Raw genomic sequence first — 26,344 nt, 5'->3', positions numbered from 1 at the left:
GGGCCTTCCTAAACGGGATGCAGCGGCTCCTGGCTGCCCTGCCCCCCACGGATAGGCTAGGTCCTTGCACTCTCAAGTCACCTGCTGAGGAGCCAATGGCTTTATTGGAAACGGGAGTGGGGGGTACAGCAGCTTGCCCCCCGCCCCCCACAGTGGCCTCCAGCGGCCTCCTCCAGAAGGGCAGGCGTTCGACTCGTGGCAGGGGCGCCGGCAGCTCCCCGCTCCGTCTCGGGCAGGGGGCCCCTCAGGGCCCCATCTTGGGGTTCAGGCCCAGGCCCCTGCCGCTTGTAGGGATGGTGCTGCTGTGGGAGCCTCAGGCGAACTTCACCAGGCGGCCCAGCGTCTCGGCGGCCTTCATGCGCACCAGGGGGGCTGGGTCCTTGAGCAGCAGCTGGAGCGCTGGGGGGCAGGGGGGCAGGGGGCCGCTGCCACGGACTGCCTGCGCGCCCTCTGGAGAGCGGCCTGAGCCCGGGGCCCCTGCCAACACCCCGCCACCCAGCCTCAGCTCGCGCTGCGCCCATCCTCGCCCCGTGCACCGCGCCTGGGGGGCCAGGACCCCATGGTGCACCCCCCCTCCCGCCCTGTGCGGGGGCCACCCGCCCACCGCCCTCCTAAGACAGGCCTCTGCCGGGAGCGCCTGGGAGCCAACGGAAAGATAGTTTTTCCTTTTTTAGTGTTTTTTAAGCTCTTTTGGAACAGTTAAGAAGTTTCCGTGAATTACTAGAGACGATGAGGTCACCAGTGACAGGGGAAAAATCCTTGAAATCCAGGAAAATCACTTAGTCCCCCCCGGTGCCCACAGGTCAGTGAGGCCCCATGCAGCCCGACAGGTTGGGGGGTGGGGGCGGGGACGTGCCCGGGGCTCACCTGTCGTGAGCTGCTCCAGGTCCACCTGTGGCCGGTGCTCGGCCTCCACGTGCAGCACCAGGAACCCTGTGGGCAGGGGCGGGGTCAGGGGAAGGGGCGGGGGCGGGGTCCAGCGCAGGTAGAAGGGGCCCGAGGGGCGCCGCTCACCTGTGAGCATGGGGGCGGCAGCGCGGACATCCTCCCAGCTGCTCTTGAAGTAGAACAGGCTGGTGCTCACCAGGCGGCCCAGCAGGTCTGGGAAGTGGTGCATCTGCAGAGAGGCCGTGAGCCCCGGGCAGGCCCGCCCCGCCCCGCCCCGCCCCGCCCCGCCCCCCAGGCTGCGGGCCTCACCAGGAGCTTGCAGGTGCCGTTGAGGAACTCTCCGAAGTGCAGGCCCCGCCCGTCCTGGAGGTGCTGCTGCAGGGCGGCCGCCAGCTGCTCACACTTGAGGTTGGGGCCGCTCATGCGCAGGGCGAACCTGCAGGCCTGTGGGACATCCGGTGAGCCCCCCTGCTTGAGCCGGGCCTGGCCCACCCGTGCCCTTTGGAGACTCACGCTGGTCACGGGGGCCTGGGGGTCCCGCAGGTGCAGCAGCAGGGGCACCAGCCCGCCAACCACCTGCTCCAGGAACGCGTCCGCACAGCCCCCGTGGCAGGCCTTGTTCAGGTGCCCGAAGAGGCGGATGGAGGCGGAACGGAGCTCCATCTTCTCCTGGCGGGTGGGGGTGGAGGGGCCGGGGTCAGCCAGTGCGGCCTCGGGCCCCTTCCCTGCGCCACCCTCCTCGTCCCTGTGTCTTGGGCACCTGGGGAGGGAAGGAACGAGCCCTCACGAGACGGGGGCGGTGCCAGGGGGCGCTGGGGCAGCTCGAGGCCAGGACCCCAGCCCCCCACGCCAGAGGGTCTGCGGGGGCGGGGCCCAGGGAGCAGGGTAGAGCCGGGGCTCCGAGGCTCGGGGCGGGGGGTGCGGCCAGGCCTCTCGGTGCCCCCATGCCCGGGCCAGCCTACGCTGTCGAAGAAGGGCCGGATACGGATGGCGACATGCAGCAGCAAGGGGCGCAGGTCCTGGGGCTCCACCAGGTCCAACAGCCTTGCAAGGCCCACCATGGCCTCCAGGGCCACCAGGCTGTGAGGGTCGTCCCTGTCGTCCAGCCCGCCGATCACAGCTGTCAGGAGCTGGGGGCCGTGGGCCCGCACCTGGTGGGGGAGGGGGGTGCCCTCAGCTGTGTCCCCAGGGCGCGGAGCCCTGCCCCCATGGTGCCGCCCACTGGGCCACGCCCGTGCCCACCGCCCACCCAGCGCTCCCGGCCGTGCCCCCGCGGGGCCGGCCCACTCACCTTGTCCGGGGAGCCAGAAGCAATGTTGGCCAGGCCTCGGAGCACCAGCCGCCGCACGCTGGCACACGGGTCCTTCTGCCGGGCCGCCAAGTTGTGCAGCAGCGGCTCCAGCAGCAGCAGGTCATCCGCGACGCTGCTGCTGAGCAGCTGGAGGCAGAGGAGCTGTGACCGCCCCCTGCCTCTGACCCCAGGGGCCTGTCCCCACCCTGGCCCAGTCGGACGTGGCAGAGGCCCTGTTCTCTCCGACTCCTGACCCCGGCCACGTTTTGGGCAGGTTTTGGCACTGTCAGCCACAGGGGGGCTGCCAAGGGAGGCTTGGGGCCCCCGCGGAGGACCCAGCATGGACGGCACAGCCGAGGCCTCCCCCCACTGGGCGTCCCCCGCCCCCCAGGCCCCGCGGCAGGCCACTACCTCGGCCAGGAATCCCGTGGAGGTGACCCGCTGGATCTCATACACGCTGCTCTGTGTGCACACGAGCTCCTTCATCACCAGGGGCAGCCGGGGGCCGGCAAACTTGGCCATGGCACTAGGGAAGGGGGCCAGCCGCACAGTGTGAGTGCTGGGGCCTCGGGCTGCCCCGCAGCCCCCCCCCCCCAAGCCAACTCCCACGTGGACGTGAGGGCTGCCCCTGCCTCCCATCCGGCCGCCAAGCCCTCCTCGGCCACCTCACCAGGCCTCCATAAAGGCCCCCGCCCCCTGCCCCCAAATCGGCAACACAGCCGGACCCCACGGCCGCCTCCGGTAGCCTCCCACGTGCCCCTGAGGGTCCCAGGGCCCCAAACATGGCCCGAACTGAACCTGGCCAGCCGGGCGACCCCCTCCTCGTGCCCCGCCGAGGTCCCGAGCAGCCGCCAGCCTCCCTCCAGCTCCATGCGCTGCACCACCTCCTCGTTGCCGCCCCGAAGCAGCATGGCCTGCAGAGCATCCACGGCAGAGCTGCGGGGACACACGGGCATGGATCCGGGGGGCTGCCTGGCCTGTGCCCTGCCAGCAGCACCCTCCGGGGGGCCCTTGGGCGCTCTCCTCTCAAGCTGGGCACCACGAGGCGGCTTTGGACCCTCTGGCCACCCCTCCCCCCACGACGGGCCGGTGGGGGCTCGCTGCAGGCAGTGTCCCCAAGGCCCCACAGCACTGTGAGGGTAACGACCTACAGGTATTTCACTTGCCTCGAAGACCTCCATGTAATTAAAATAAGAAATGAAAAAAAAGGAACATAGAAAGTTGTCAAAAAAAAGCGAAGCCAAAGGCAGGTCAGGGTCTGACTTGTGCGGGGCCTTTGGACGAGCGCCTCCCGCGCGACCTGGGGCATCATCAAGGGGGCACCCGATGTGGGCGGCTGGTGGAGCAGGGTCCCAGGGTCCAGGCACCCGAGGGCGGTGGGCCCCCATGCAGTCTGTTCTGCACCTCAGAAGCCCCCACTCACACGTGCACAGCCATACCCTCCCCGGGAGACCCCAGAGCCCAGGGAAGGGATGGCAGATGGGGCTCTGGGCAGGTGAGGAAGACACCCCCCCATGCCCAGGGGCCAGGGTGGGGCCAGGAGCTGGGGCAGCTGGTGGGGCGCGCCCAGCGCCCTCTACAGGCTCCGGCACGGGTGGGACGGCAGGTGCGGCCGTACCCGCCGCCCTCACCCAGCCCTGCAGGCACCTGCTTCTCCTGTCTGCCTCGCAGGAGGGGCCGGAGGCGCCAGGGCCCAGCTGGGATTTAGCATCTGCCTCTCCCCCAGCTCAGGCAGAAGCGTTCGGGGCTGTAAGGGGGCGGGACCCCACAGGCCTGGCTCTCGGGGGACAGCAAGCATCGGCCCGGCACCCGGCAGAACCTCAGCAAAGCCTGGGGCCCAAAGCACGCTCACCAGGGCTGTGGGACCACACACAGGGGGCCCTGGGGCCACAGCACCTCTGCCCTGGCGCTGACCTCCCCCCGTGTGGCCACCTCACACACGAGACCCCGCCCCGGGGCAGCGCATGTGACCCAGCCGGGTCCCGGCCTCAGCGTTGGGGTGCTCCGCTGGCGGCAGGTGCTCTACCTGTGACCGAGACGGCTCGTTTAGGGCCATTTCTGGCGTCAGGACAAGTCTGACGTTCGGAGATGCAGGTGTGGCCGAGAAGCACGTCAACGGTTTAGATAAGGGTGCCTCCCTGGCCTGTCCACCCTGCTGCCCAGGATTCTTACAGATGTGGCCTTTCCTGTGGTCCCACTTCTAGACCCGTCCCTGGCCCTGCACACGTCTCAGCTCAGGGGTGGCAGCTGGGGACCCTTGGTGGGGTTTTGGGGCCTGTAGCCCTACAGCTCCCAGGCCATGGAGGGGAGTCAGCGTGCAAGGCCCAGGGCCGGGCCGGTGGCATCTGCCAGTCCATTCACATTTTCCACGTGGTCTGTGCAGGACCAGGCGACTCTGGAGAGCGGCCTCTGCCAGACGGTGTGTGAGCGGTGGCTCCGCGGTGGGGAGGGGGCGGGCGGATGCTGTCTGTCCCCCACCGAGGGCCGCTTCTGACCCCGCTGGCCTGCAACGCGTGGGGAGGCAGCCTGAGCTCATCGTCACTCGGGCTTCCTCTGTCGCCCTGTGGCCCCGGGCAGTTGTCTGGAGCCCTGAGGTGCCTCCACGGCAGGCCCAGGACGGGCAGGCCGATGCCTCAGCTGCCGAAGCTCTGCCTACCAGCTCCCCTCAAGCGCCGCCCCAGGACCCAGGGCCCACTTGGCAGAGACCACAAGGATCCAAACCCCAGCAGGAGCTGCGAGGGAGGGTGGCTGCACAGGCCGGCGCTGTGGGGCTGGTGCCAAGCCCTCCCCGCACGGCTGGGGGTCTGCCCGCCTCGCAGGAAACTTCTGTCTGAAGGTGCGGCCCTGATGGGGTGGAGGACGCGGGGCTGCAGGTGGGGGCTCACCCCACCTGCACCCCAAACACTCCCCACAGCTCCATCTTCAAAAGGAGGCAGGACTGGACCTACCTGAGTGTCGCACGAGCCCCCGCAGGCCTGCCGGAAGCCAGCACCACCCCACGGAGAGGAACTGCCTCCCCCCCAGCCCCCATCCCAGACCCGCGCGACCTGGGGCATCATCAAGGGGGGAGGTGCCAGCGCCCCAGGCACGAAGTGGCTCCTGAGCCAAGCCCCCAGTGCCTGGCCCGCCCCTCCTGTCCTGTCCCGTCCCGTCCCGTCCCTCGCCGCCGGGAGGGTGCCGGGCAGCCTCGCACACGCTCACACGCAGCAGTGCTGGGGGCAGCAGGCGAGGACCCGGTTACCTGCAGGGCTCGAGGCTCCTGGGGGCCGGAGCGGAGCCCGCGCTCCTTCTCTCCTTGGCCTGCAGCGTCCGCGGCAGCACGACGCCCACCGTGCAGCCGACGCGCAGCAGGAGAGCCGTGAACAGCTGCGGGTAGAGTTCAAGCACCGCGGGCCCGGACGCCAGCACGCTCATGACCTCACACAGAGCACACGTGGCCTGGGGACAGGGGCCGCTTCAGGCTCACCCCTCCCCCGGGGGCCGGCCGTGGTGAAGGCTGGGGCCCTGCACCCCAAAACCGGACCAGCCCGCAGCCCCTGCGGGCATGCACCCCCGTGCGTGGAGCTCTCGGCCCCGGGGCCGCAGCCCGGCTTGGCCGTCAGGGGCAGGAGGCCAGGAGGCCGCCACAAGGGCAGTGTGACCCCCCCCGGGGACAGGCCCCCCACCATCTGCGCTGAGTTCCACAGCAGGAGGAGGAGGAAATTCTCACAGCTGCTTTACTGCTGGAAACGTTGCCAAGCCAGGCTTACTTTTTTTCCGCAGGATGAAACGGAGTCGTTTCCCTTGGGGACCAACACCTGTGGGGCCTTTACGAGCCGGGCTCCAAGCGGGGCTGGCTCCGGCACCCCCGTGGGCTGCCAGGTGCCTGAGGGGTGGCGCCCAGGCCACCGGAGGGCTCCTCCCACCAGCAGCAACACGGCCCCTCACCGGCCTGCGCAACAAGCAGGGAGAAGGCTGCGTGGGGCCCCACTCACCGCAAGGGGCAGCAGCGTGGCCACGCGGCCCGGAGAGCTGCTAAGCAGGAAGGCCCGGGTCTCCTTGAACGGCACGTCCCTGCTCATCTTCTCCAGGAGCAGCCCCAGGACCTGCGTGGTGAGGCCGGGCTCCACGGCCAGCGCCCGCCACAGGATACAGGTGTGGCTGGAGCGGGGTGGAAGGCCAGTCACCTCCAGGCCACCGCCGGCGCCACGCCACGTCCCCCGGACGCGCCCACGAGCCTCCACCCCAGCCGGCCAGGAAACAGCACCCTGACCTCGCACCCTGGCCAGGAAACAGCACCCTGACCCCCGGGAGTCTGGGAGCCGAGGGGCCAGCAACAGAGGGCAGGCGGAACCGTCGCGGCCTGCACACGGGCCCTGGGCCCCTGGGCCCCTGGGAGCCGCCAGAAGCACACGGCCAGAGTGAACCGTGCGAACCAGGCCCTGTGAGCGCGACCCTTTTTTTTAAGATTTTAAATCTTAAATAAATCTTTAAATAAAATCTTTAAAAAGATTTATTTATTTATTTTGACAGAGAGAGACACAGCGAGAGAGGGAACACAAGCAGGGGGAGTGGGAGAGGGAGAAGCAGACTCTCTGATGAGCTGGGAACATGACCTGAGCCGCCCAGGCGCCCGCGACCCCGCTTCATGTGCTCGCGGTGAAACGACACGCTTCAAACATCTAGTGGGAACTGGAGATTCTAAGAATCGATAAGCAACTGTGAAAGCAGCTGCAACCCTTCAGAAAGGAGACCGGGAATCTGGGGCCACCTCAGCGCACCTGCGCTCACGACGAAGGGGAGAGTGACAGGAACAAGTCCTCTCGAACTCAGCGCAAGAGCCGTGAGGGACGGAGAGGTGAAGCAGGGGATGGAGAGGCTCCAAGAGGAAGAGGCTGGGAAGTGTGCAGGACTGACGACAGACGCCCATGGACTCAAGCGGCCCAGCGGCTAGCTGGCCCTGGCCCCCCGCCCGCCCTTCAGAACTTGCAGGAGCCTGGAGACAGCGACGTGTCACCTTCCGCGCACGGAGGGACCTGCCAAACTAGAATCCCGACTCTAGGGAGCATGCAAGGAGAGCACCCGGGCGAATGGTGGAGCCTGCAGACCCTCACCGAGGACATGCCGGGGGACTGACTGCAGCTGAAGGAAAGTGACACATGCCATGGGCACCGCCCCCAGCAGCGCGGTGTGGGGGCCCAGCAGGAGGTGAGGATGTGCCGCGTTGATGGGGACACGGGGGAGGCACGGGGCCTGGCTGCTGGGGAGCCCCATCCACCGTCCACCTGCACCCAGGCCGGGGAACCACACACTTCTGACCCCGGACACGTGGCCTCCGTGGACCCGTCGCTCTGCCCTTGTTGAGCAAAAGCGACCAGAGACACCGACGTGGAAGCAAACGGGCGCGCCGTGTTCCAATAACTTTGCTTACGGACAGATTTTAATTACGTATGATTTTCACGACTCATGAAGTAGTACTGTTTTCTTTCCTAACCACTCGTAAGTTTAAAGCCCATCGTGAGCTCACAGTTTGGACAAAAACAGGTGGCTGGCCGGATCTGGCCCACGGCTGCAGCGTGCAGACCCCTGGGCTGGGACAGTTTCGCTCCTGGGCATAAACGGGGGTGGGAGCTGCCTGCAGCGACCCCGCAACATGTGCACCCCCGACAGAGCGCTTTGTCAAGGAAGCCAGAAGACTGCCGGGTGACCCTTTCTACACTGATTCTATTATCGGAGTTCAAGATGGAGCCAAGCGCATGTCTGGTGGCCGCAGTCAGACGGTGGGACACCAGGGAGTTTCAAGCAAGGGGCACACGGGCACTACTGGGGGGTGGACACCTTCCCTGCCCCCATCTGGGGCCTCCGTGAAAGGAGAAGCAAAGGGAGGAGCGGAGAGCCAAGCGGTGGTGCACACGGGCGCGGCGCTCCTGACAGGCCGCCGGCCACAGCCAGACCCTTCCGTGTCCGTGAGGAGGGGCGGGGGGAGCCCCACGTGCCAAGGCCCAGGCCGCCCGAAGGGAGGTGCTCGTGAGCCGGGCTCTGCGCACACGGGGTCACTCTCAGGGCAGCTGCTAGAAGAACAGAAACAGCGGGTACGACTTCCGAACTGATTCAGGGGAAAATAAATTCATAAAAAAGGCCCTGATAAGCTCAAGAGAGACAAGAAAGATCAAGAAAGAAGACGGGAGACAGAGAAGTCCCAGGCGGGGGCTGGACTCCCGCCCCAACAGCGGTGAAATGCAGCCATTTACGCCGGAAGGCCAGGTGGACAAAGAAAGGTCGATGGGGACAGGACGTTAGAAGAGCTACCCTGAGGCCGGAGGCGCCCGCGAGGAAGAGCGGCGTCCTGACCAGGTGCACACCTCCAAGAGCCTCAGCAAAGACCCAGCCGACGCGCGTCAGGGAGAGAAGCGCGCACGGTGCAGACGGACAGCACCTGCCGGCTGGGGTAGGGGGCTGCGCGGACCACCGCATGGGGCAGGCGAGGAGCCCAGCATGGGAGGTCAGAGACCTCGCCCAACAGCGACGGCGGGCCCAGGGCACAGGCCTCGGGCAGAGAGAGACCCTCTCCTTTGAGGGTTGCTGGCAGAAACTCGGGCGCTGGGAGTGCAAGCGGGGGGACCCTTCCCCAGCGGAGGAGGGGGTCTGCTCACACACGATGGCACGTGCCCCGCAGAGGGCAAGCTGGGGCACAGAATGCAGGAGGGGGCTAGCAACAGGCGGGACCCTCAGGTCCTGTGTCTGGGCCGGGCCTTGGCTTGGAGCCCCGGCAGCGGAGTCCCATCCCGCCCCCCGGCAGGCCGGCAGGTGCCACGTACCTGTCAAAGGGCAGCGGGCTGCCCAGGAGGCTGGACACCACGGCGGCACAGTGCTGGGACGCTAGGAGGTACACGCTGTGCTGTGCCGCCTGCAGGACGTACTCTTCCCGTGCCTCCTGCAGCTTTGAGCGGAGCACGCTCACGATCTCGGGCACCTGCGGGCAAGGGGCCACGGAGGTCAGGCCCCGGGCACACACCCACAGCGAGAGCCATTCCAGCGCCACCAGAGCAGGGGGCCTGCGGAGGGCGGCTGGCTGTGAGCCCCACTCGCCGGGGTCATGGGGAGGGAAGCCCCACAGATCAATGCTGGCCACCAGACCAAAGGGAGAAGGCGAGAGGCTGGCGCCCCCGGGCGGAGACGCCGTGGTCCTGGCCCGAGGACCGAGATTCCACGTGGGAAGTGACAGCACCCGAGAGGCCCGCCAGGGGTGGAGGGGGCACGACGTGCGCACGGGGCAGTGGTCTGGGGGCACGCAGGGCACGGGAGGCGGCGGCCAGTGGGGTGCGCATGGAGGCCACCAGCCCCTGCGGGGCCCTCACCCCCCCCGGGGAAGGGAAACCGGCCTCTGGCCCCTGGGACGGCACACACAGCCGCCCTCGCCCGGCGAGGAGGAGGTGAGCGGTGCGCCAAGGCAGGGAGGACCAGGAAGCGGACACTGGTTCTTGGGCCATGGCTGGGCAGGGCGGGCAGGCTGCTGTCGTCCCAGAAGCCAGAGGGGCCATCGGGTACAAGAAGGGGCGGGCAGGGTGCGACTGCAGGCAGCCTGTGCCTCGGGCCCACCCTAGTCCTATTCTGGGCATGGCATCACCGTGGGTCCCTGGGCCCACGGGGAGGGGGTGCCGGCCCCCCGCACCGCGATCCGCGGCTGCCGGAGCCAGCCTGAGAGGACAGCAGACCAGACAGCTGCAGGCACAGGGGGGCAGCCAGCAGACGTGTGCGCCACCACCCCCTGGACGCCCGGGCGGCAGGAGCAGCAGGAAGGGCCTGGCCACGGCTCTGACGGTGGAACGTTCCAGGCCAGGCCCACGCGTGCTTGTGCGGTGGAGCATCTTGCAACGGCATGTTGGGGACAAGGCTGGGGAGAGGGCATGGGAGGCCATGTGCCTGGGTCGGGGGGGCACAGGTCCCTACCTGGGCCGCGGGGGGCGGGGGCTGTCATTGCCATTTCTCAAAGGACTTGTGGGTACAGAAAGTGGATTAGCAGCCTGTGAAGCAGCACACTCACGCCAGGGTCGTCCTCCCACTGACCTGGCCCTCTCTGCCTCCTATGCCCCACCAGCTGGGGCCCCCCGCCCGGCCCCGCCCCAGGTCCACGGGAGCCGCCAGTTGCCACAGGAAACCGCGTCCTCTACACGCCAGCCGAGGGGAGTTCCAGCAGTGAGGACGGCAGTGAGGACGTGTTGAGCCAGGAGGGTGTTTCCCACACCCGCTGGGTGCGGTCACGTCCACAGGACCTCCCATCCGAGCTCACTGCTGAACACGCTCCGTTCTCCGGGGCTCTTGGCCCGGACACGCGCCTCGCACACGCTCTCGGCTGCGACTGTGGCTGTCAGTCCACCTGACTTTTGCATCCCTCCCACGGTCATGTTGGCGAGTCTGGTGGCTTCGGGGTGGGCTCTCCAGCACACGGGAGCAAGCTGCTTCTCTTCCTTTGCTCACTTTGGATGTTGGTTCTCTGCTTGTCAGAGGTATTTCCTTTGAATTGTTTCAGTGGGTTTATCTACCTTCTCTGATGTTTTCCTTGGTTCTACATATTTTGTTCAGCAGCTAGAGCCCTGGAGTACATGGCGGCAGGTCCCGGGGTGGGGCTGGGGAGGCTCCCAGCCCGGGGTCGGCACCGGTGAGCCGGGCCTGTCCTGTCCCAGGATGGGGGGTCAGCGTTCCGATGGCCCACCATGTGGGGCTTGGCCTGCACGCCCTATACCTTCCAGGCTGTTCCTGTCTCACCTTTACCAGCCCCACGCCTTCTCGCGCTCTCCTGCTCCGTGGTTTCTTCACACAGAGCCCACCCGCTGTGTGTGCAACTCAGTGGTCTTTACGGTGTTCACAGGGTTGTGCAACCATCACCACCATCCGAGAACATTTCCATCACCCCCCAAAGAAACCTCATATCATTAGCCACCCCTCCCCGCCCCTGGCGGCCACCAGCCCACCGTCTGTCCGTCCCCATGGACTCGCCTGTTCTGGACGCCAGAGCAATGGACTCACACACCGTGTGGCCTTTGGTGACTCGTTTCTTTCATCTTGCACCACGTTTTCAGGGTTCATCCACATGTCATGTGTTTCAGGGCTTCACTCCTCTCGGTTTGCCGAATCGTCGTTCGGTGTATGGGTAGGACACATTTTATTTGTTTATTGACAGACGTTTGGGTTGTGTCCATTTTTTGGCCATTATGGATAACGCTGCTGTGAGCGTCTAGAGTCTTCATGTGGACGTCTGTTTCCACCTCTCTTGGCAAAGGCCTTGGAGAAGAGCCGCCGGGCCACGGGTGACTCTACCGCAGGGTCAGCATTGCCACTAGCCCCATGTCATGTGAGTCCAGTCTGTCCTGTTCCCTTGGCTTCCCCTGCACATTCCCTGCGACCCACAGAAGGCCCTTCTCCGACTTCCACCACCACGAGGTTAGGAGCCTGCGGATGGCGCCCCGTCAAAACCATTAGGAAGTACCACCTCACACCCAGCAGGATGGCTAGTGTCAAAACCCCCAAGACAGATAACAAGAGTTGGCGGAGATGTGGAGAAACTGGGGCCCGTGTGCACTCTCGGTGGGAGTGCAAACTAGCCACTGTGCGGAACAGCCTGGCAGCTCCTCAGAAAATTAATAGAGCTACTGTATGATCCAGTAACCCCGCTATTGGGTGTTCACCCAAAGAACATAAAGCGAGATCACAAAGAGACCCCTGTACATGCACATTCACTGCATTACTTGCAACAGCCAAGAGGTGGAAGCAACTCGAGTGTCCCCGGACAGATGAGCGGGTAAACAGAATGCAGCCTGTGTGTGCACTCACCAGGAACACCGGCGGCCGCTGCTTCCGGTCTGGTCCACCTGCCTCACTCACACAGGGCCTAGGGCACCTCCTACCACTCAAATCCTGGGGAGCCCCGCTGAATGCAGAATAAAATCCAAACCTTCACCCAGCAAACCCCATCATAGCTGTGCCCTCTTCCCCCACTCCTGCCGCAGCTCTCCTCCCAAGTCCAGACTCTGCCAACACCTCCACGCCCACTGCAGCCCAGCAGCCCTGTGCCGAGTGCCGGACGAGGTGTCACCACACAGCTCCCTTGTCACATGACCCTGCCCAGTGCTCTTTCATCTTCTCCATCAACAAATTCCTGTTCATTCCTGAGAAGGTGTTTGTGATATATGCATATGCATACGTCTGTGTCTACCTCCAACGGAGAACTCATATTCAGAACATATAAAGTACTTCCACAATCAATAAGAAAAGCACAGACAGGGGCGCCTGGGTGGCTCAGTCAGTTAAGCGACTGCCTTCGGCTCAGGTCATGATCCTGGAGTCCTGGGATCGAGTCCCGCATCGGGCTCCCTGCTCGGTGGGGAGTCTGCTTCTCCCTCTGACCCTCCTCCCTCTCGTGCTCTCTGTCTCTCATTCTCTCTGTCTCAAATAAACAAATAAAATCTTTAAAAAAAAAGAAAAGCACAGACAACCCAGAAGAGACACGGGCAGAACACTGGTGCTTTTTTTTTTTTTTTTAAGATCCCATTAATTTATCTGACAGAGAGAGAGAGACAGCGAGAGAGGGAACACAAGCAGGGGGGGTGGGAGAGGGAGAAGCGGGCTTCCCGCCGAGCAGGGAGCCCGACGCGGGGCTCGATCCCAGGACCCCGGGATCATGACCCGAGCCGAAGGCAGACGCTTAACGACTGAGCCACCCAGGCGCCCCAGAACACTGGTGTCTTCATGAAGGAGGACACCTGAGTAGCCAGTAAACACGTACAAATGTGTTCAACTTCATCAGCCACCGGAGAAGCACAAACTGAACTCTTACGTGAAGCCCTGACACACCCAGCAGAAAGGGTGGGAATCACAGTGTTGACGCCGATGGGGCACACCAGAGCCCTCCTTGCTGCTGGCGGGAGGTGAGCTGTGCCCTGCCTGGAAGGCCACCTGGGACATCTACACACGGGCCTCTCCTGCAGGCCCAGGTCCTCCACCGGCATGTCCCCAACAGACACGCACCCTTATGTCTGAAGGACCTGGACTCTGACAGTTTGTGTCAAGACAGCCCAGACTGGGAACTGAGGCCGGCGGATGAATGAACCACAGTGCACACGCAGGAAGGAGTGAGGTGTGACTGAACGAGGCAACAACACGCATGACCTCACATGTTAACACTGGGAGGTGCTGCACACAGGGCACAGGTGGGTGATTTCATCCCTGGAAGGCTGTGCTCGGTGCTGCTGGGAGACGATGACGCCCTGTGGGGTGTCGGGTGGGGACCAGAGGCTCAGGAACTGGCGGGGTGCTCTGCTCGTGCACCTCTGAGGGGAGTCCCAGAGGCGTACAAGTTCTCTGCTCGTATGCTTTCCAGGCATACGGCAGGGCAGGCAGTCCAGCAGCCCCCGGGGCCCCGGGAGCCTGCCTCAGACCTGCAAGACCTGTCTGTCGACCCACACGGTGGACACAGAGCTGCTGCCAATGCACATTTGGAAGCTGCGTAGACAGCCACCTGAGCTCCCGCCAAGAGGACGCAGAGGTGACAGGGTGAACGTGCGGGCGTAAGGAGGCGGGCGGCACCTGAGCGTCCTGGGCATGACCCCTCTGGGCCAGCCGGCTGCGGGACTCTCCGGTACTGGGGCAGAGCGCCCAGCCAGTGCCCACTCGCCAAGGGGCTCCCTACGCCTTACCCCTGCATCTTCCCTTTCCTTCCCCCTCCCCCTCAATTTCTCAGCAGTTACTTGTACCCAATTCTAACTTGTCTTCAATCAGAGGAGAAAAACTTGTCCTTATTAGGCCCGCAGGGGCAAGGGGACGGGAGCAGAGACAGCAGGAGCCCCAACGTACGCAGCCCCGCCCCGCGGGCCCCGCCCACACCGCGGCCCCGCCCCACCCGCGCCCCGCCCCCTCACCTTCTCCAGGAGCATGTTGCCTCGCTCCTTCAGCAGGCAGTTGATCATGACCGTGGCGGCCCGAGAACAGTTCTTGTCGGGGTCTCCCAGCCCCTCAAACATGGTCAGCAAGAAGCTGATGAGTTGCTCTGGCGGGAGGCGCTTGGCAATGATCTAGGAGGACGGCTGTGTCAGAGGAACTAAGAGGGTGGGGGCCAGCGCCCTCCCAGACGCAACACCCCCGGGTCTGGGGCTGCCCGGAGGGCTTGCCCCACTTCCGCCCGCCTACGCCCCTCCTCCAGCCTTCCTCGCCCTGTCCGGAGCGCCAGGGTGGGGTGGTGGCTCACACCGGAGCCTCGTCCGCACTGAAGCCCTGAAGCCCGGCCAGGCTGCGGACACGGCCCCCAGGGCCTACCTGACCCCGGCCCCTGGAAGGTGGTCCGAGCGCCCTGCGGGAGGCCCCTCCTGGCCGGTGGGGGCGGGGGGAGGCCTCAGCGGCTCCGGAGCTCTCCAGACTAGGGTCAAGGGCCGAGGGTAGCACAGCCCACCCAACAGTGCCCTCCTCGCCCTCTCGGCCCAGCAGAGCCCCCGTTCAAGTGGAGAAGCAGCACCCAGGCTGGAGGAGGTCACCAAACCACACACACTGCCACGCGCAGAAAGGTGGCTGGACATGCTCCACGTCTCACCCCAGCCACACACATCCTTGCCACTCCACCCGGACTGGCCTAGAGCTGGGTCTTCGCCTCCCACCGTCTGAGTAAGACCCTCCCTTCTTCCTCCTGTAGGGGAGCCAGCCTCCGGACCCCGAGGGCCATTTCCAGACACCAAATGGAAGACGAGACCTGCCCTGGCATGGGGACTCATGGGGGAGGCTGGGGCGGCTTTCTCAGCTCCTTGGAGTCGCCGCTGAGCTCCTGACCACACCCCTGCTGCTGGGCCTCAGAGGGTAGACCCCAGGGAGAGGGAAGCAGTGCTGGCCAGAGGCGGTGCCGGACAGCTCACTGTCTGAATGACACCTGCCTCTGTGCCCAGTCTCGGCACCGTGCCCACTAGCCCCACGCTGCCCCTGCCAGCACCCTGCCGAGCCCAGGACATGCAAGGTACTGCCTGCTCGGAGAGCCCCTCTCTGCCCCCCCAGTGCTGGCCGCTCCCGTCCTTTGTGGCTGCTCCCACAGGTACCTGGGCTATGCTGTGGCAGGTGTGGAAGACGATGGCAGGGTCGGGGTGCACGAGTCCTTCCTTGAGGGTGAGGAGCCGCTCAACCGCATCATCCCGGTAGTCGCGGGAGAAGCCTTCAGAGGCAGGATGCAGAGTGGAGCTGGGCAGGCACTTCCCCGGCCCCCAAGGCCCAGCCTTGGCCCCTCACCCCTCCAGCACCTCTGCCCAGCCGGGGCTCACCCTCGTAGCCCAGGTGCAGGTAGAGCAGGGCATACACGCAGCTTACAGCCTCCTGGCGGGTGGCAGGCCACAGGTCCGCACAGCGAGGGGAGAAGAGGCCTATGAGGACGCCCAGGTTGTGGAAGGGCACCAGGGCCTGGAGAGGCAGAGGGGGAGGGTCCTGCAGAGACACTCGGGGGGTAGCCAGAGGGGGGGACCGGGACCCTGCGCATGCCAGGGGTGGGCAGGGACCACCTGGACCCAGATATGGGCAGGAATGTGGCCAGTACAGCCCCTTGGTGAGCTCCTCCCCACCCCCACCCCTGGAGGAGAGGAGGAGGGCCAGGTAAGTAGGTGTGTGCAGGCAGAGGGACGATCAGGAGATAAAGGGGGAGTCCCCACAAGAGAGCAGAGCGGGGCAGGGCCCTGCTGATCCTGGCTGATAGCTGTGGGGAGCTCTCTTCCCTGGAAAGCAGGTCCCCTGTCAGGTGAGGGGCTGCAAGAGATGCCCTTTCCTCCCAGCTGGGTCCCGGTCTTCACCCCTCAGATACAGAGCCTTGCCCACTCTGCTCTAAGCCAATGGCCTTGCCTGCCCTGGGCCTTGTGGCATCACTTACACACCCCTCAGCCTCCTGCCCCCCCCCGCAGGCCCTGCCCATGCACCGGCTTAAGAAAGCGCAGGACTCTGCCTGAGAGCCCTCAGCCCAGCTGCCAGCTGAAGTGAGCATTCAGTAGAGGGAGGCCGGCATGCTGGGCAGAGCACCTCGGGGGGCCAGCTGCAGTTCCTCCCAGCAAGGTCACACATCTGTCACCTCACGGTGACAAGGTGAACTCTAGTTGGACTGGGATTGTGTGAAAAGCAGGCCATGGAAGAATCTGAGTGGGAAAAGCCCACCTAGGCACACACAGCAGATCTGGCCGGGTAAAGAATGAAAGTTTGGGTGTGTTAGCAAACACACGCAAGAGAAACAACCACAAGAAACATGCTCAGTAAAACAGAGGCTCCCAGGACACGAGCAGAAGTAACGAGCAGTGAAACTCTCTCTAAAGACCGGGGGCCGCTGTGTGTGCCTCGTTCTGGAAGCACTAGAACGGGGCTCAGAGACACAGGTACTGGGGGAAAAGAGCAGAATTACCAGCATCTGTAAACGACACAACTGTGCGTCTGAAAGCGCAAGAGCGTTAACTAAAATTCATCAGAAATAACAAAGGAATCCTATAAACGACCTCACTGCTAAGTATCCACAAGTCCACACTTCTCATACATCCTGACAATAAGCAATTAGTAAATGTGGCTGCAGAAACATTTTCGCCGACAAAAGCAACAAAACCTCTCGAACCAGCCCGTGTGGCCGTGTGCAGACACGGGCCGTGCATCTGAGGGGCCTGGATGGAAAGACCCATTATAAAAAGATGCTCCTGGGCGCGCCTGGGTGGCTCAGACGGTTAAGCGTCTGCCTTCGGCTCAGGTCATGATCCCAGGGTCCTGGGATCGAGTCCCGCATCGGGCTCCCTGCTCCTTGGGAGCCTGCTTCTACCTCTGCTTCTCTCTCTCTCTCTGTCTCTCATGAATAAATAAATAAAATCTTAAAAAAAAGATGCTCTTGGGGGCGCCTGGGTGGCTCAGTCGTTAAGCGTCTGCCTTCCGCTCAGGTCACGATCCCGGGGTCCTGGGATCGAGCCCCGCGTCGGGCTCCCTGCCCAGCGGGGAGCCTGCGTCTCCCTCTCCCGCTCCCCCTGCTCGTGTTCTCACTTGCTCTGCCCTCTCCCTTTCAAATAAATTTAAAATCTTTAAAAAAATAAATAAAAGATGCTATTGCCCAACAAATTAATCCGTCAATTCCATGCAATTCCTACCAAAATCCAAAATCACAACAGGAATATTTTAGGACTGTGTCAAATTTATCCTAAAATCACCTAGACTGATGAGCTTGTAAGAACCACCATGAAACTGACAAAGTGTAGCAAGAGCTCCTTCACCCCAGCAAATATTAAAATGCATAACAATGTGCACTTCTTAGAACAAGCCCCTGCCCATCCACTCCGGCCACTCTGCAATATTTGGCTTTTCCACAGTATTCCATGTGCTCAGGGTCCCCCTGCCTTTGCCCAAAGTGCTGCTTCTGCCTCGAGCGCCCTCACCCTCTCTTACCCCAGTCCCCATCACTCTTCCCCTCGTGTAGGGGACACACCACCCATCATGCCAGGGAGTGCACGGGCTCCCGAGGACAAGGATGACCGTCAGACTGAGCGGCCAGCCCCGAGGGGTCTTCTGTCCACGGTCCCAGAAAGAGGACGGTGGGACTTGTGGAACATGGGATGAGCCCAGGGCAACCGCCAGAAGAGGGCCAGGAAGCTGGTAGGGTGCTCTGGGACACGGGTGCCACACCAAGCAGTCCCCAAGCCAAGGGACCCAGGAACAGGGCCAGGGCAGGGGAGTGGCTGCAGGGCCGCCGCGGGGCACTCACGCTGACGTGCAGGTGCTCCAGGAAGTACTGCAGCAGACAGGCACTCAGGCCAAGTGCCCGCACCCTCTCGTGGCCCCGTGGGGACTTGATCCACGGGCTCAGGTGCTGGGGAAGAGGGGGCCTCACATAGGTACCAGCTCAGGCATTAGCCTGGGAAGCAGGAGCTTGTGCGACGCGGGCAGGCCAGCATCCCCGCCGGCCAGCCTCCCTGGCTGCGAGGGCCAGTGGGTCAGGTTGGAGCAGGTCACCCGCTCCGACCTAGGACAGAGCTGTCCACAGACGTGGCCGCCCTAGGTGGACCCAGAGTGAGCCAGGCCCAGAGAGGGACAGGCTTAGAAGCAGGTCAGTCCCACCCCTGCAACTGCTAGGAAGGGCAGCGAGGGGGGCAGCGAGGGGGGCAGCTTGGCTACTGCCTGCCCACTCTGCCATCCGGACAGCCCTGGACGGTCAGGAACTCCCACCCGGGGCGCCTGCAGGCTCTCTCCATCCCAGGGCCGTGCAGTGGAGCGAAGGGGAGTAGAAGCTCCCATCTGGGCTCAGCCCATCTGCACACCTGCCCAGGAAGGAGGGGGTGCTGCCCCCCGCCCCCACCACGCACTTGCAGAGAGCACCGAACTCCCCAGGGCCCCCGTGGCAGGGAGAGCCAGGAGAAGCAGGCAGGGGGCCGGCGGCCAGGTGGGCGCCCCCCACCTCATGCCCCCAACCCCCGGGCAGTGCACACTCACTGCACACCTCCACCATGGTCTGCAGGCCCTGGGGGGTCATGTTTCGCCGAAGGAGGCTCGTCAGCACTTCCTCAAGGGTGTGCATGGTGTCCAGGTACAGGGACTAGAGGAGATGGGTCCCAGCCACACCAGTGAGCCTGGCCCATCCCCCGCGGCCTGCCCGCTGCCCCCCACGGATGCAGGGCAATACCTCCTGGTGGTCACCCTCCCCCTCGGGCTCGGGCGGCACAGGCAGGACACTGTGCAGACAGCTGTGGATCATGTCCACCTGCACCTGCTCATCCAGCGCTGGGTCCAGGGGGCTGAACCCAGAGTTAAGGGCCCCAGGTCTTTCCGGCCCCATGCACGCCACACCCCTCGTCCAGAGAGCACATAAGCAGACAGCCCGCCCGAGGCTCCCCCTCACACCCGGACAAAAGGATACACCAGGTAAGTGCAGGCGAGCATGGCCTTCTTCCGAATGGGCGTTCTCAGGGAGTCTTGCGGCTCCGCCTTGATGAACTCCTGGGGGGGCCAGTCCCGTGACTCAGCCCTGGGCCAAAGCACCTGCTTTCCCCTGGTCAGCCATCTGCCTGGCGCTGGCTTTGGGTGCTATGCCGACTGGGTGCTGGGGTCCCTCGCGGCACGTGCCCCCAGCCCCCCCAAGGCCCGCCTCCCCTGTCTGCGGCAGCGCCGTCGGAGCCCCCCTCGGAGCCGGCAGGCCCTGGCCAGCGCTCACCATCATCTGAGCCACCAGCTCCGCTTTCCGGGAGAAGTGGAAGGAGCTAGCCTGTGCGCTGCTGCAGATGGCCTGGCTGGCCATGCACACGCTCTGGATGAGACACAGCTTCAGGGCCGGGTCCTGTAAGCACACTGGGCTGCAGGAGGCCGCCCATGCCCATGCCCACGCCCACGCCCACAGCACGGCTCCACCCTGACGGGGTGGCCGCCGAACCCAGAATGGGTGGCCGCCCGCGGTGACACAGGCCGGACCACATGGCCTCCCCTCAGTCCTCAGTCCGCAGCCACACACGCTCCTCCCTGAGGGACTCTCAGGGGGCCTGGGACGGCGCCCCTGCAGCCCCCAGCTCTCTGCCTGGCCAGGGCAGACGGCGTGCTCTGCGTCCCCTGCACCCTGCAGTGGCTGGAGCGGTCTGTCAAGGTGGGAGGAGAAGGCAGCACGCCCCAGAAGAGCCCTAGCAGAGTGGGGCTGGCCCCTGCCTGTCCCACCAACTCGGCCTCTGGGGGTGCTCAGGAAAGGGGGTGCAGGGTGCTGTCCTGGGGACACGAAGGACCAGAAAAAGAGACAACTATCAGAATATCCTGCCCCTCTGCCAACCCCGGGAGACCCGAGAGGGTCTGCTCTTCAAGGGAAAAGCCCGGCTGCTCCTATGGAGGTGTGACCACGTTAGTGCCAGAGATCCCTAAGAGGCGGCATGTTAGTGAGGCCAGAGGGCCTGACAGTCATCACTGGCTTTAGAACTCACCAAGAGGTGAGCCCCGTGAGCATCAGGGAGCAGAGCCCCAGCCCGAGGGCCTGCCACCCAGCCGCTCAGAAGTCCATCCTTCTGGCCACCCACCATCGGGGCCCAGGCCAGAGCACTAGCTCCTGGGCCCCCATCCTGGCCGCAAGCGGAGGGCCGCTGCTCCAAGGTGAGTGGGGACAGGCCCTGGTGCGATGCTCCAGAAAGCTATCCCCGTGGACTGGGAGCAGGGAGCCCCGGGGCCTGTCCCCCTGGCTTCTGCCCCTGAAGCTCACGGCCCGCCCAGCCCAGAGAAGAGAGAAAAGGCACAGTCCCCACTTAACTCCTACACACTGTACCTTGGTCTCTACCTTTATTCCCAGAACCTGAACAACAAAAGTGACAGGAATTAACACATGCGACCCTGGTGGCAGCCCCCTCCAGCACCCCCGCAATGGCGATGTGCCGGGCGCCCACCTTGGTGCTGAAGTACTGGAATATATTCCGGAGGATGTCCGACTCCACCTTGGCCAGCACCAGCTCCCGGGGGGCCTGCGCCGCCACGTGGCCGTAACACAGGATCACGGTGCTCTTCAGCTTTTCCACCTCGTTCTCACTTCGGTCCTGAGAGGCCAGAGGAGTTGGCAGGGCCTCAGTCAGAGTACATTCCATGCCCCCCAACAGAGTCCCAAGTCCCTCTGGAAGAAGGGCAGAGCTGGTCAGCAACGTCTGAGGCATCACCGAAGGGGTGGACGGTGCCACCTGACCCCAGAGAGAGTCCCTCCGGCGGGGACAGCAGAACAGGACAGGCAGGCCAGGCTCGGGCCCGCTGGGGACCATGTGGCAGAAGGGAAAGGACCGAGTCGGGGACCATGCAGAAGGGAGAGTGGGATGAGAGGCAACAGAAGGGCCGGAGGCAGGGTCCCCGTCTCTCTCTGGTGGCTGCACTGCAGCCCCTCCATCCTTGGACCCCCGCGGATTCTGAAATTACAACAGGCACCGGGAGACAGAAAACCTGGCCACAAGGGCTGCCACGGAGGTGGCGGCGGTCTGTGCCTCCTGAATTGCACTTCCCCAGGAATGTAGCTGCCACTGGCCCCGGGGGCAGAGGACACACAGGCAGCAGGAGGAGAGGCCCATCAGAGCCCATCTCTAGCAGAGGGCTGCCTGCTCCTTGTTACCAGCTGGGGGGCTGCCCCCCACACTGGCCCCACCCACAAGGAAGTGTGGACCACCCCCAACCTGCAGGGGACCCCGAGCCCAGGGAACTCCGGAACGCCCAGCCCCAGGGCCGCAATCACAGCACCAAGGCCAAGACACAGCACAGGCCAGTCCCGCTCCAGATGCCCCCCTAGCTGTCGCCCCGACCCCTGTACCTTGAAAATGTTGAAAATGCCGGTGGATTTTCTGAACACATCCGACCTCATGAAGTTCTCCAGCTGAGCCAGGACATCATCCAGGTGAGAGATGGCACAGATCCCAAAGCAACGGGCGAGGCCCTAGGGGGGCACACGAGTGCGCTCACGCCTGGGCCAGGGCACACACATCCTTGCACACACAGGCACCACGCACGCGCTGAGTGCCTGCGGGGGCGGAGAGGCCTCCCGGGGGGGCGGCAGCCACCTCACGCTCAGCCTCCTCCTGGTGTCTGGCTGTCTCCAGCAGCTCCTGCAGCTGCTTCCTCACCACGTCCTTGCTCGAGGCGGCACCCAGCGTGGTTCCAATGCATTTATACAGGAAGTTCTGCAACAGAGCCGAGGAGCACGGCTGTGCCTGAGGCCCGGGTGCGGGAGCGCCAACCGGACGTGGTAGGGGCTGCCGGGAGCCCACGCCAGTGGCCACCACAAAGACCAGGTGAGTTCTGGGCAGCGTCTTGAGGAGCGGGAGGTGGGGAAAACGGGCTCGTGCCTCTCCCAGCCGTCAGCCACCAGGCGGAGGCTCTGTCAGGCCCACAGGCCACCAGAGACAGGTTCAGGCAGAAAGTGCCCCAGAGTCAAGGCATAGGAAGCGGGGAGCCTAGGACCACACCCAGGACCCCTCCTCCCGGGGCACCCCCCCTGCGCACCTTCTCCTGGGGCTCCGCGTCATAGCAGGACAGCTGTCTGCACATCTCCAGGCTCAGCTGGCAGGTCCACGTGTTGTCAGACGCAACAGCCAGAGTGTCCCGAAGGAACTGCGGGCAGGGGCCGCGGCGGTGAAGGGCTGGGAGTGCGCCCTTCACCGGGCTGGCTGGGGAGGGCAGAGTGTCCCGAAGGAACTGCGGGCAGGGGCCATGGCGGTGAGGGGCCGGGAGCGCAGCCTTCACCGGGCTGGCTGGGGAGGGAACTGGGGCCCCGAAGACGTCACACGCAGTGACCTCGGGGTGGTCGTGTGCCGTGGCTCTGCGCGGTCTGCAGACGACCTTTGAGCCTCGGCAGGGCACACACTGGGCGGCCAAACATGCAATGGGCCAGGCAGGAGGCAGGACAGAAGGCTCCTGGGCTGGAGAAGCTCAGAGCCCCTGTAACACGGTGGCCCTGTCTCGGCAGCGTGTGCAGTGTGTGAGGGCGGGAGACAGTCCTCACCCCAGAGACACCCACCTGCCGCCCCGCCCCGCCCCCAGCCACACTGCAAGGTCAAGGCAGGCATCACGACCCTAGAGGTGCCCACTAGCATGTCCTGCCCTGAGCTGTCCCGACCCACGACAGCCCTGCACGCCCAACACAGGCCACACCCTCGGTCTCCCCGTTCTCACCGCCAGGAGCTTCTCCTCCCACTCCTTCTGGGACAGGGTTTCTTCAGTACATTCTGAAATGACCAGTCACGTGGTCAGCCTGGCCCGTCCCGGCAAGTAGGAGTGGCATTCAGAGACCCAGGCCTAGGTCCCTGCCCAGCGCCTTCCAGATAGGTCGTGCCCCGTGTTTGGGACAGGCGGCTCCCACAGCCCAGATGCTCCTGGGTGACACCCAGCAGGGACACCTTTCCAGCCCCATGTCCTTGAAACTCAGGGGAGGCCATTTCTTCCAACTTAAAAAACTCTGGTCCCCAAAAGCCAACCCGGACGCAAACTGGCAAACATGGGGTCAGAGGGGGAGGAGGGCCACCCACGTCCCTGTGGCTCACCATCCAGATGCTCCAGCAGCAGGGGAATGGTGGTCGCCCAGCGCTGCCCCAGCGAAGGGTGAATGCTGTGAGGCAGGACGTTCAAGAGGCGCAGCGCGGCAGCCCCGCGGCCGTCCCCCAGGTAGGGGTTGGAGGACACAGTCTGACGGAAGTACAGGTGGGAGCTCCAGGCGCTCCAGGGGCCACCACGCCCCACGTGAGCCCCGAGGGGCTGCCCGACGGCGGGGAGGTGGGGGACTCTGAGACACAGCTCCCCCAGAACCCCACGGGGAGCACCTGACTGGCCCCTCTGCGAGGCAGCACGAGGCAGGGACACAGGGACCGAGGGCGAGCCCACTCCCCCTGATTCCCAGCGTGCTGGTTCGGGGCAGGGGGCACAGCCAGCACAGCACACGGAGGGTGATGCTCACCAGAAGTCTCGTGGTTATGGCGTAGGGCGAAGGGAGGGTCACTGGAAAGGAGGCGGTAGAAATTCTCAGGGGGCTGCCTGCCCAGAGCCCTGGCCCCTGACTGCCCCCTGGGGTGGGGTGGGGTGGGGGGGAGGCGGGGGGCGGGGCTGCTGGCGGGAAGAGGCTGAGTTCAAGGCGAGCTCCAAGGGCGAGCTCCGGGGTGAGGGATGACATGGTGGGGGGGCAGGGCGCACCGTTGCTGTCGTACTGGATGAGGAAGGCATCGGCCCCCACCTCCTGCCTCTTCTGGGCCAGGTGCACCAGGCTCTTGCAGAGCGGGGTCAGCGCCCCCGTGAAGCGCACGGGTGTGAGGAACTTGAGCAGGTAGGGCCAGAGGACCTGGAGGCAGAGCCGTGGTCTGTCTGCAGCACCTCGGGAGTGCAGGCTGCAGGGGCAAACACAGCCAGGAGCTCCCCCCAGGCACCACAGGGGCTCGGGAAGGTTTGGGGAGGTGGCCCGGAGAGCACCCCTGCCCCCGCGGCTTGCCCACCACTGGGTTCAACAGTCCCTGGGCCACAAGGTCAGGAGGGCAGTGGTCAGTCAGGTGCCCTGGGCACTGGCTACGGGGCGGGCGCACACACTCACGTCGCTCATCCTGTCCACGGTGGTGCTGACCAGGTAGAGGGTGCTGACGCTGATGGCCCGCACACTGTCTGTTGCGAGGTCCTCGCTGTCGGGGCCCAGCTTCCGAGGCTGGGGGAGGGGGGGAGCAGGGGCAGGCCATGCATGGGGCTGCACTGCTCTGCTCTCAAAGGCTGCTCGGTTGTGGGCTCGGGGCCGTGAGGACACAGCCTGTATGCAAATAGGGCAGACCCTGCCCAGCCTCCATAGGGGATGCCATGTCGCCCACCATGGGCAGGTAACACACTCTGCACTAAAAGTGCCCAAGGAAACAAGACCAGCTGGCTTAGTTCCAGTCTCCAGAACGACAGAGACAGTGAGCTTTCCCTACCAGCCACAGACTCTGTAAGAAACCACTTTATCCTTGACTGTGGCCCTGTGACGTCCGTAGACATGGGACGGCCTGGTGGAAATGACAGTCACCTGGGAAAACCCCCATTTTCTTCCAAGAACAGGCTACAGCTTCTGCAGCCTGAGTCAGCTGACAGTTTCTCGGGAGAGACAGCGTCCACAGCCCGGCTCCCTAGGAAGGTTCCTTGCAAGAAAATGACCTGTTTGCTACATGTTCTGTCTGAGCCTCCCATTCATGCTTTGAAATACCAAAAAGCAAACACTGAACAACAAAGAGAAATGGCCAAAATGCAATGACTGTAGGAGACCCACAGCTTCTCCCTTAGAGATCAAAGGTCAAGTAGAGAAAATAGGGATGTTTAGGCCTTGAGTAACAAGTTTTAAAGCACGCTCTAAAAACATAGCCAGAACTTCATCCCAAACAAACATGAACAACTTAGAAAGCCTGACCATCTATTAGGTCAAGAAGAATATCTCAACAAACATTTTTTTAAATGATTTTATTTATTTAAGTCATGTCTGCACCCAGCGTGGGGCCTGAACTCACAACCCTGACATTAAGAGTTGCATGCTCCACCGACTAAGCCAGCCAGGCACCCCTGTCAACAAACTCTTAACAGCAGGAATAAACCTGGCCAGATTCACAATAGACAATACAGTAAAATTATAAGCCCGCAATGGCCATGAAAAACTATTCACCTAGAAAAATTTTAATATCCTAAAAGAAATCTTCAACCCCCCCAATACTGGGAACTAACAGACTAAAACAGAGATCTTGATTCTCTCCAGTGTATGCCCAACAGCCCCAAAGTGGCTGTGAAAATGCAGAGGCCAAAATGGGCCAAAGCAGCAGGGGACCCAGCCTCCCAAGGCCTGTGGGAACAGCACCAAGCTGGGCCCCTTACCGAGGGCTGAGGGCCGCAACAGCCGTTTCAGAGGCAAAGTGGCAGCATTCACTCACTCTGGCTAAACTCCAGTGTTGCAACCTAAACACAGAGTTCCAGGTGGGGACATATAGCTCTGAGCTGACCTGGGCAGGCAGGGTGGCTCTGTGGGCCTGAGAGACCGGGCCCAGGGCAGGCTCAAGGCCATGACATCGAGACCACCCAGTCACGCCTGTGTTTATGCCATCTACCTTGCTCTCCCTCAAGAAGAAACTTGGATTTGCTTAGTAACTTTTTCAATAGAAAAGCCCCAAAGAGAGCCAAGTATCTGTTCTGCCTCTCTCTTCTGAGTCCTGGGAGCTAAGGGAGTGAAGCACTAAAGATGTAGAGGCCCCAGCGCAGAAACAAGAGAGGTGCTCAACCCACAGACTGAGACCCACACACCCACCCACGCACCCTGCCCCCCAGCTGGGGTTGTGCAGGTTCTGATGACCACGCTGCCTCACAGAAGGCTGATGGCTCCTGAGCTCCACAGCGGATAGGTGGGGGGCACCGTCTTACCTCCATCTTGGGGGGCAGCGCACACTGCTGCACAATGTATTCCACCATCGCCTCCCCTCCAGGCTGTTCTAGGTAGCCATGGTGGGCCATGGCGCTGATCACCTGCACCACGGCTCGCTTCACCTGCCCAGGACCAAGGGAGGTCAGACAGGGGCCTCAAGGAAGAGTCCTGGATGGTGCCACGACAGTCCAGTTGGGAGACAGGAATCTTGCTCTTCCCTCCCCTACACCCACATGCACCTGTGCCTGCACCTGTGTGTACCTACACCCGCGCCCCATCTACACCTGTATCTGCACCTGTGTGTACCTCCA

General features: G+C 63.9%; 1 protein-coding gene across 12 annotated transcripts in view; it reads right to left on the bottom strand.

The window, feature by feature from the left end:
* Positions 1-27: 27 nt before the first annotated feature.
* The window catches only part of MROH1 (maestro heat like repeat family member 1), a 67,113-nt gene continuing 40,796 nt past the window's right edge, over positions 28-26,344 (bottom strand). For 5 of the 12 annotated variants that reach the window (XM_021688844.2, XM_021688846.2, XM_021688847.2 and 2 more), the window contains 30 exons: positions 26,033-26,155; positions 24,201-24,308; positions 23,810-23,954; positions 23,577-23,617; positions 23,167-23,308; positions 22,799-22,851; positions 22,130-22,237; positions 21,688-21,807; positions 21,441-21,563; positions 20,542-20,688; positions 20,424-20,450; positions 19,341-19,463; positions 19,047-19,126; positions 18,813-18,924; positions 18,630-18,725; positions 17,898-18,002; positions 15,451-15,586; positions 15,232-15,344; positions 14,074-14,226; positions 8,977-9,131; positions 6,154-6,319; positions 5,421-5,617; positions 2,978-3,115; positions 2,591-2,705; positions 2,180-2,326; positions 1,851-2,039; positions 1,198-1,557; positions 1,015-1,117; positions 868-933; positions 28-399 (listed from right to left, as the gene is read on the bottom strand). In XM_021688844.2, coding sequence (XP_021544519.1) covers positions 314-399; positions 868-933; positions 1,015-1,117; positions 1,198-1,557; positions 1,851-2,039; positions 2,180-2,326; positions 2,591-2,705; positions 2,978-3,115; positions 5,421-5,617; positions 6,154-6,319; positions 8,977-9,131; positions 14,074-14,226; positions 15,232-15,344; positions 15,451-15,586; positions 17,898-18,002; positions 18,630-18,725; positions 18,813-18,924; positions 19,047-19,126; positions 19,341-19,463; positions 20,424-20,450; positions 20,542-20,688; positions 21,441-21,563; positions 21,688-21,807; positions 22,130-22,237; positions 22,799-22,851; positions 23,167-23,308; positions 23,577-23,617; positions 23,810-23,954; positions 24,201-24,308; positions 26,033-26,155 — 3,777 coding nt within the window. In that variant the 3' untranslated portion in view covers positions 28-313. Of the gene's footprint in view, positions 400-867; positions 934-1,014; positions 1,118-1,197; positions 1,649-1,850; positions 2,040-2,179; positions 2,327-2,590; positions 2,706-2,977; positions 4,684-5,420; positions 5,618-6,153; positions 6,320-8,976; positions 9,132-14,073; positions 14,227-15,231; positions 15,345-15,450; positions 15,587-17,897; positions 18,003-18,629; positions 18,726-18,812; positions 18,925-19,030; positions 19,127-19,340; positions 19,464-20,423; positions 20,451-20,541; positions 20,689-21,440; positions 21,564-21,687; positions 21,808-22,129; positions 22,238-22,798; positions 22,852-23,166; positions 23,309-23,576; positions 23,618-23,809; positions 23,955-24,200; positions 24,309-26,032; positions 26,156-26,344 lie in introns of those variants that run through there. The other 7 variants (XM_021688849.2, XM_021688850.2, XM_021688852.2 and 4 more) reach the window with 7 other exon arrangements.

The sequence above is a fragment of the Neomonachus schauinslandi genome, chromosome 4 (genome assembly GCF_002201575.2).
Source record: "Neomonachus schauinslandi chromosome 4, ASM220157v2, whole genome shotgun sequence".
NCBI lineage: Eukaryota > Metazoa > Chordata > Mammalia > Carnivora > Phocidae > Neomonachus > Neomonachus schauinslandi.
The sequence above is the reverse complement of the archived record's forward strand: the minus strand, read 5'-3'. Positions and strand labels throughout refer to the sequence as shown.